Raw genomic sequence first — 8,953 nt, 5'->3', positions numbered from 1 at the left:
TCTATTGCGATGGTTTATGTTGGGTATTGTTATGTCACTATTGTCACTATAAAGAATGTGTGTTTATTCTCACAAACAAACTAAAGACATTTGGGATCTTTCAATACAGTACTGAGTGTGCACATGTATTTTTACTAAGATGTTTTAGTGTGAAAAGCAAAGGATGATGATAGGCCTAAGTCTATTTGAAATTATGTGAGGTTAATGTAGTTCTACATTATGTCCATAGTGCCTCATTTCAAAGTATAGCATGGATAAGTTGTTCTGTGCGAGGTAGGCTTATCATGCTGACACTCCTTTCCTTTAACCTTATTTACAGTGAAACAACATAGCTGATCAATAAAATTATATTTAGCTGATGACTAGACTGAAATGCAACGCTTCAGAACATTGCTTCAAAAATGCTTTGGTATCATCAGCTGTAAAATACATAACTCGTGAGGTCTCACTGAGATATTTGTTTTTGTTGAATATTGAGAAAATGTACACTCGATTTACAAAATTGTGTGCTCATTTAACTAAATTGTTAGTTCGTTTTATTAAATTGTGCACTCATTTGACTAAAGTGTGTTCTTGTTTTATTCAGGAAAACAAGCAGACGATTTAGTAAAATGAGCACACTAAAATGAGTGCATTATTTACCAAAATTATGAGACAGCACTAGACACATCTCTGGAAGAGAACTGCATTGGCTGTGAAGGTTAAGGATGTCTTTAACATTAACATTATAATACAGACAGTGCTTCAGTGATAAATATAAGTTGACATCCAATATTACCAAGTAGTTCTGCTAGTAGTCAGCTAGTGGCATGGCACACAAGGACGGATATGTATTAGTGAACCATAAACTTATCAATTAATCTGTATGCAAGGTAAAACCAGACCATATTAATTAATCTGAATGCAAGGTAAAACCAGACCATATCAATTAATCTGAATGCAAGGTAAAATGAATCTGAATGCAAGGTAAAACTAGGCAAGTACACCACCAGTAAATAAATCAACCCCCAAACAAAAAGGCCAGAGAAAAAGAAAAGAAGAGTCCATCCCTCCAACTCTCCAGATTTCTTTTTTTTCATATATATGCCCAGTGGAGACCATGCCCCAGACCAATAACAATGTCCTTCTCCCAGCTGGCCCGTCATGGGTCAGCTGGTGTGAAAAGACAGATCTATGTGAGATTGAAATACAGAGAAATGCAGTGTAGTTCTTGGTCTACAACTACACAGACACTTTGTAATGCAACCATCACACAACTGCCCACATTACAAGGATCTATTCAAGGCAAAACATGATATGTTACATCTGTAATAGATATTTTGGAAATGGCGAAGTTTCCAGGCATTGCTGAAAGAAATAGCCTGAGATGTCAATGGCTTGTGTGGTAATTAGTTAATATTTGGCCTGTGTGGAGATCAAACAATGACCCTTTGAGATCGGAAGGGTCTTTTAGACAAGTATTTGAGTCAATATGCATTTCCACCTTACAAACTGAGCACACTATATTAGGGTGACCAGACGCCACTGGAGCTGTCCCCAGAAATGTCCCCGGTTTTCACTGATTGACAGACCCGAAATTGGAATACAAAAAAGAAAGAAAGAAAGCACTGACCAAATGTAGCGCACCCAAGATGCACAGGCTCAAGCCAGTTAGAGCAAGCGCTCAAGAGCTCAGAGATGTTCTAGAATCTATAGGATGCCCATATTTCTGGTATTTTGATTGGTGGAATAGCAGTGGTAGAATCTTTGCCCTTTTCTAGATACAGCTACCCATTCATTCATTCATTCAGTATCTTATATCTTGTACACGAGTAGGCCTACGAGTCTACCGGCGGAATTTGTTTTCGAAATGTTGTGACATGGGCATTGGAAGCAGAGGCATAAAATGTCTTCTCTCATAGGCTATATCAACATTTATTATACGGCTCTTCACAATGCTAGTAGAACGCTCCATTGACTTGAATGGGATTTCCCAACGTTCTACGGTAAAATAAATTCCTGTAATTACCGCTGCAAACATATAACTAGATGTACCGCAGAGCGGTACAAAATATGACCGCCGCCCAGTCCAGCACATTTTTTCCACAAAAATAAATCACGCTGAAAGGCCTATATGATTCTAACTGTCTCACTAAATTGCATTTTCCACACTCAATTCTCACTGGTATCTGCCAAAACATGATTAGTTCATAGATTTCACATGTAAAATTAATTTTATACAACCCCACCCCCATCTTGCCTGTTCATAATTCTGAGAAATTCTTGTGTGCATGTGTGCGTGTCCATGTTTATGTTTGTGTGTGTGTGTGTGTGTGTGTGTGTGTGTGTGTGTGTAGGAGGGTAGGGCAGACACAGGGCAGACACAGTTTTCTGTGAATATCTCGAGAACCGTTTGGTTTAGGAGGACCACCTTTTTTTGTATGTTGATCTTAAGGGGCCATGTCAACCCATTCCATAACCACTCATTTCATGTATAGCGCCTAGTTAAAAACAAAAAAGTAAAAATGAGGTGTTGTAATCGCAGGTATCTGTGACCTAACATGGTCAAAACTGCATGAAATTGGAAGTGTAGGATCATTATGACACCCTCTGAATGCACGCCAAGTTTTGTGGAATTCCGTTCATGGGGGGCCATACAATAAAATAATTTATGTGTAGATTTAGTGACCGTACACCAACAGAGTTTTCTGTGAATATCTTGAGAACCGTAGGGCCTAGGATGACCAATTTTTTGCATATGTTTGCCTCCAGGGGTCATGTTAACCAATTCCATATGCACACATGTGCATAAACAGATATTCACACACATACATTTACAGTAATCATACGTATGCCACATACACACACAGTAGATGTACGCATGCATGCACATGCACACACACAGGCACATCCACAAGCACATGCACGCACGCATACACACATAAACACGTACACGCACAAATGCACACAATTCAACAATTTCTCAAAAGTATGAACAGGTGGGGTTATATAAAATGTATTTTACATGTGAAATCTATGAACTAATCATGTTTTGGTACTTGTTGTCTAGCAGATACCAGTGAGAATTGATTGTGCATAATGCAATTCAGTGAGACAGTTAGAATCATATATGCCTTTCACCTTTTGTTTTTAGCCAGCAGCCCACTAGCAGATACACTGACTTTGCTGAATTACTGAAGCTAAGCAGGAACAAAGGAGGAAATGAACACAATTTTCCAAGTGTGACTTATTTTTGTGGAAAAAATGTGCCGGACTGGGCGGCTGTCATATTTTGTACCGCTCTGCGGTACATCTAGTTTCCCCAATAATGACGCTGGCGCGTCGGGGTCCGGTTCGCTCTGTCGGGACTTATTTTCCCCATAATGACCGGCGTTCTATACATTATCCCTTACATAATATCACATATCTAAAAACCTTTAGAAAAATGTCTTTAATCCAGACTGCAAATCATTTCGCGACCCCTCCAATATGACCCCCCTTTTTTTTCTGTTGCGCATCGATACTTGATTATTCTTGCCTTGATTGTGTGCGTTAACTTGTCAGATTGGTTTGGACTAAACAAAATGGCGTCGACCATGTAGGCAGGGGACAAATGCTTGTCATCAAGAAATCGTGTCGTTCAACGCACAGTTAAAGGGATTTTTAACTGGAGTACTCAATATAGTACTGTTAAAAAGATGTCTCTTAGGAATGTGTTCTCATCAACATCCCATGCTTTGAAAAAGTGGAATGCGGTTATAAATTTGAAGCGGATCATCACATCAGTAGGACCACAACACGTTCCTTGCGCCACGGTGGCTCCCCGATTATTAAGTCACTGGAGTGCGTCTAACATATGCAATACGAAAAGTAAGATATTAGTTACGTTCACTTATTTGGCTGTACTGTGATGGTCAGACGATAAGGACTGTTTAAACTACGTGTTGTATTGTTAAGGTACTCCCGCGAACATAACATTAGACCTAGGCTAAATGTCACTGGGCAGCAGCCAGGTAGTAGTTTAAAAGGCTAACATCGCGTTGCCGTTATTACCTGACACTGTAATAGATGTGGCACGTTAATAATAGCCGAATAGTTTTTGAAGAAATGTGTTCTGACATAACAGAGGCGGACATAGCATGGACGATAATGCATTTCCTATACTGACCAGCAGGGGGCCCTCTGCTTTTATACCCAGAGCTGGCTCTGATAATACCTAAAGTGTATTTCATGATTTCATCATCATTTGACCCTATGCCCTATATATGTATCAATTTAAAAACTAAAGTTAGCGGGGAAAAAGTGCTTTCCACCATGTTACACCAGGAAACAGATCACCCACTAAAAGCACTCGCAATTGCAGTGGATGTAAAAATGCTGGTGGTCCAGAAATATACTTTTTCCTATTTTAACAATAGTAATTGTACATTCTAAACATGGATATGGACATTGTGTCACTGTCACACAATGACTGTATTACTGTCACATTAAGTATGTGGATCGTAGTTAAAATGGGACATGCGTAACCTGCGGTCCTGACAGGAGGTGGGTGACGTATGGTGAAAGGTTGTGTACTGAGTGGGCGTGTGGAAAGGATGTGGGCACACATTTCCTCCTCCCTCGCATGCTGTTTTTTTACGCCAGGGCCTCTTGTAGGGGGCCAAGGGCCAGATTAAATGGACACCATAAGGTGACTAAAAGTCTTTATGTAGGCATAATAGTTTAAACATTTACTCAAAGTACTTAAAGGTGTACTTTGTTTTTTTCCCCTCACATATTAGTAGTAACTTTGTATTTTCATGTGCACCAGGTAATGAGAACCTCAACAGCCAGCCAGTAAGACAGTATGCCAGAGCCGCAAGAAAAAAACAAGGTACAGTGAGCGTCTATTGTGCTGAACTCGCTCAAATTCTCTGTTTGACATGTCTATTGAACTTGACGTCTATGTTAACATCCCAACTCTAACCCACAATAGAAATCCCAAGCCAGTTGAGTGACCTGCCTCCATCTATGCTCAAGCTAGAGTACACATCGGTTCCTCTTGCTCAAACGTAGGTGGTTTCTGACACACAGTAGCTTTACTTTAGTTTCCTGATTAAGTCAGATGAGTGTCAGTGTGCTGCAAATGTCGAAATCACTTCCTGTGTGTGTGTGTGTGGGGGGTGGGGGTAGTATTTTTTGCAGTATTTTCCCTTTTTGTTGGCGGTGTGTAATAATGTAGTATTTAAACTCCATGTTGACCTCTCTCTTTTTAGGACTGACGGTATTGTTAAGAGACTTCTTTCCTTGGAGCTGGCAAGTCATGTATGTGTGACACACATACACCTAATAACTGAGTTTCACAGTTGAGAGACAGTATTCTTTGTGCATGTAGAATGACCTTGTGTTGTCCTTGCACTAGATGTGTTATGCTTAGGAGTGCAGTTGTTATAACCTTTTTGAATACCCTTAAATGCCCTTTTCTTTACCTAGTTCTCTGACAGTTTTTTTTTTTTGTTACTTTGCGTCAATGCATTACTAACTAGGTCTATCTGTTGCCTCTTATCAGAGTGAAAAGCTGCGAGTTAAGCAGGAAGAGCTTATAGCTAAGGTTCAGAGAGATAAAAATGACCGCACATCCACTGAAGTCAAGGGTAGGTCTCTCCACTCTTCTGATCCATTGCCAAAATGTTGTTTGTGGCAGATCTTCTGTAGGGCACATACATTTTAGTATATGCAAAATGTTATATCTTTGAAATAAATAACACACCCAAGTTGACTTATTTTATTAAATAAAATTATGCATTGATGTTAGTGTCCAGTGTTGGCTAATGGTCTTCATTCCTTTTATGTGTTGCAGTGGCTATATTGACAGCTCGCATCCGCAACTTTCAAGACCACTTGCTTAAGCACCCAAAGGTATGACATACATAGTGATGTGCATCCTTCCGATCTGAGATGTATACCTATTGCCTCATTACTGGTTCTTATACAATATACAGTGTTCCTGACGGAAATATATGTAAGACAAGTTAGTAATAAGTGAAATTATATGAAGGTGATCATCATTTAAAAACTAACAGGGTTTTCCTAAATAAATCAATCAATAAAAATAAATCATTTATATTTTCATGGGCCAGTAAACAAATAAAACAAGCAAGGGGCTGATTTTTTGTTTTAGAAAGTGCACATCATGCAAAACGTTTGTGATGCTCTGGCACTTAGTGTTTTTGGAATCACTGCAACACAGTTCAGTGACACTGACTCTTGTTCTGTCAGGACAAAGCCAACAAGAGAAGGATGTTGATGAGCATTGACCGACGGAAGAAAAAGCTGAAGTTCCTGAGGAGGACACACTACGACACGTTTGAGCATGTCTGCAAGCAGCTGGGCATCACCTACACCTTCCCTCCTGAATACCACCGGCGTGCTACGCGACGCTGGCAGGCCAAGAAAGCCCTCTGCATTAAGGTAGCAGACACAGTGGTTCACCCTTATCTGTATTTCTGGGAAACACACAGGCTTTATCAGTAACAAAACCTTGAATGGCTGTATGGTTTTCAAATGACTGTTGCTTTGATGTATCTGCGGTCACGGTAATGCAGTCGCCTTGGATTTGATGCATCACGGTTGCCCCACCGATGTCTGTGTGTCTCTTCCTCTTAGGTCTTCAAAGAGGTGCAGAAACAGAAAGCAGCACAGAAAGCCAAAGCCAAGCTAGCAGTGATGCCACTCAGCTCTGAGACAGCTGAGGCCACCTCCACAGAAACCCATGGGGCAGCAGCGCACAGCAGTTAGGGTAAAGGAACACGGCCTGATCCTCTGGCTCCGTTTTCATGTTGTACACTCGCCAGTTTCAGATCTCAGATGGACTTTTCATATGGGGCTAACTGAAATTGAAATGCTATGGTCAACCTCAGTTCCTTTCAGTCTTACATATATACACACAGAGAAGCTTTGTCTAAACTTTAGACAATAGAAATCAAATTCATGGTTACATGTCTGATGTGTGAACAAAATCAGTCATTTATGTCATGATTACATGAAATAAAAGATCACATAATACATCTTCTCTTTGTAAATTGCTTGTCTCTTCTCACGACACCATAAAAGAAAACCTTTCATTTACAGTTTAGACCCACTTTACTGATGTTGCCATTTCTGCTATCTCAAAATCAAAAGCGAATTTGGTCTCGATGGATTGTGGGAATGTTGGAGATGTTAAAAGATTTGAAGTTGTGCTCAGCAATGGAGAATGGACTTGTGGGCTGTGCTTCTTCTGCTGGGTTAATGAAGAGTGACACATCACTGTGTGACATTTTGCTATTAGCAATACTTTGCATGAAGAGCATTTCACACAAACCACACCCTTTCATGATCACTTTAGAAAAGTATAGGGTCAGGATAAAGGGTCTCATCTTACATTTAAATATTTTTTAATATATTCTGATTACACAAATGTACAAATCCTAACTGCAAAAATGACCACTGTGGCTGGTTCCCAGCTGGTAATTCATCAGTTATCTAAATACTTTGAAATGGTTGACTTGATCCTCTTTGGGATTTCACCATTATATGGATTCATCTTCCACCAGATAAAAAAATAATAAATAAATAATACTAGAGAGTCTGAAGTGGGGACATTTTTAAACAATTGGTTGAATTGATGCAATACTGTACTATCCCATCAATTCATATCAATACTGACATACTAAGACAAACTATTTAAACTGCACCAATAACCTAGTCCTAAAGATACAATCTAATTTCTTACTATTGCAACCTGATTCACTTGAATTAAAATAAGCTGAAGCCTTAAAAAGATAAGCTGTAATTGACATCACTAGGCGAGGAACCTAGGTCAGGGTGGCCTACTCTGGTGAAGAGTTGTACACATATCTCTATAATATCGTGTTAAGCAGCTCTGGGAGTGTGCTCAGCTTTGATGCGAACTACCTCCGGTGACTAAGTGTAGAATGCTCATCGGAAATGTTGCAGAGCACTGCGTAGTCGTGTCACTTCCTTTTCTACTTTGAGGTACAGTTCACCACCATCAGAACACCACGAGAGGTAAGGCAGACAACGTTTCCTTTTCTCTTGTCCCTCGTTTTAGGCTTTTTCAAACGTTAATATAGGACATTTATTGTTTAGATTAGCTAGTAAGTAATATCAAAGTTATCGTTATTATTGTTTATAGATTTCAACATGTTAAGAATAGCCTACATTGCAACAGTAGGTAGGATAAACTGTCAGACACATGTGCCTTCTGCAAACCAAATGGAATACACCCTTTACCAAGTTTACAAGTATTATGTTGCACTATGAATGTCAACAAGCAAAAGCCTCATGTGTATAGACCTTTTAAAGTGAGCTATAATTAAATGTCAAATATAACAAGTTTGGAATGTGAATGTAGCTTACCCAACTCACGTGTATAATTTTTTACTATCTAGTTACCAATGTAAACTGATTATGTTCTCAGCTGATTGTGTTGACATGGGGTGGAGGGGAGAAGGTCTGGATCTGCTCAAGATCACAACAATTAAAACAAACAATGTATTATTGCCAGGCTTGTTCCCCTGTAAATCGACACATTATTTGTCATGTCAAACCCTGTGGTCACCAACCAACCGGGAGCAGGGTCCTACGGTACTAATGTTCAGACTGGAGACTGGAGCTCTGGACTGTGCTCCTGCTGCAGTGATCTGCTGGTCTGTAAGTAGCCCTCTGACACCCACTGTGTATTTTCGCACCTTTTGCTACCAGCAACACTTTGCATGAAACAAGCAACACTTTGCTGTGCAGCAGCTGATAGCTAACCTCAAATATTTAGGTGTGAGAAGATTATGCCCCACGCACCCTCAGTTGCTTGATTACTATCAAAGCATTTCCGTGTTTGTTGTTTGTGAGCGTTGTCAGTGTTAGTAGGCCTAAGCATCTTGGTTTCATTTAAAGCATTTTTATACATTTTCATTACATGATCTTAAATCTTGCA

The 8,953-nt window shown here is 39.7% G+C and overlaps 1 protein-coding gene across 1 annotated transcript; it reads left to right on the top strand.

Moving 5' to 3' along the window:
• The first annotated feature begins 3,553 nt into the window (after positions 1 to 3,553).
• On the top strand, positions 3,554 to 7,023 carry mrps15 (mitochondrial ribosomal protein S15). The gene is made up of 8 exons (XM_048261175.1): positions 3,554 to 3,849; positions 4,790 to 4,852; positions 4,955 to 5,030; positions 5,235 to 5,283; positions 5,528 to 5,612; positions 5,819 to 5,877; positions 6,238 to 6,429; positions 6,625 to 7,023. The coding sequence occupies exons 1-8, from the start codon at positions 3,678 to 3,680 to the stop codon at positions 6,754 to 6,756; spliced, it is 828 nt and encodes a 275-aa protein (XP_048117132.1). The 5' UTR covers positions 3,554 to 3,677; the 3' UTR covers positions 6,757 to 7,023.
• The last annotated feature ends 1,930 nt before the right edge of the window (positions 7,024 to 8,953 follow it).

The sequence above is a fragment of the Alosa alosa genome, chromosome 13, assembly GCF_017589495.1.
Source record: "Alosa alosa isolate M-15738 ecotype Scorff River chromosome 13, AALO_Geno_1.1, whole genome shotgun sequence".
Taxonomy (NCBI): domain Eukaryota; kingdom Metazoa; phylum Chordata; class Actinopteri; order Clupeiformes; family Clupeidae; genus Alosa; species Alosa alosa.
This window is presented reverse-complemented; position numbering and strand designations above follow the sequence as displayed.

What these genes read in the sequence shown, in the direction of transcription:
- mrps15 (XM_048261175.1), top strand. Translation starts at nt 3,678, where the DNA reads ATGTCTCTTAGGAATGTGTTCTCATCAACATCCCATGCTTTGAAAAAG. An exon ending in CCTTGGAGCTGGCAAGTCAT is followed by an intron (nt 5,284 to 5,527) that starts GTATGTGTGACA and finishes GCCTCTTATCAG; the next exon opens with AGTGAAAAGCTGCGAGTTAA. An exon ending in AGAAAGCCCTCTGCATTAAG is followed by an intron (nt 6,430 to 6,624) that starts GTAGCAGACACA and finishes TCTTCCTCTTAG; the next exon opens with GTCTTCAAAGAGGTGCAGAA.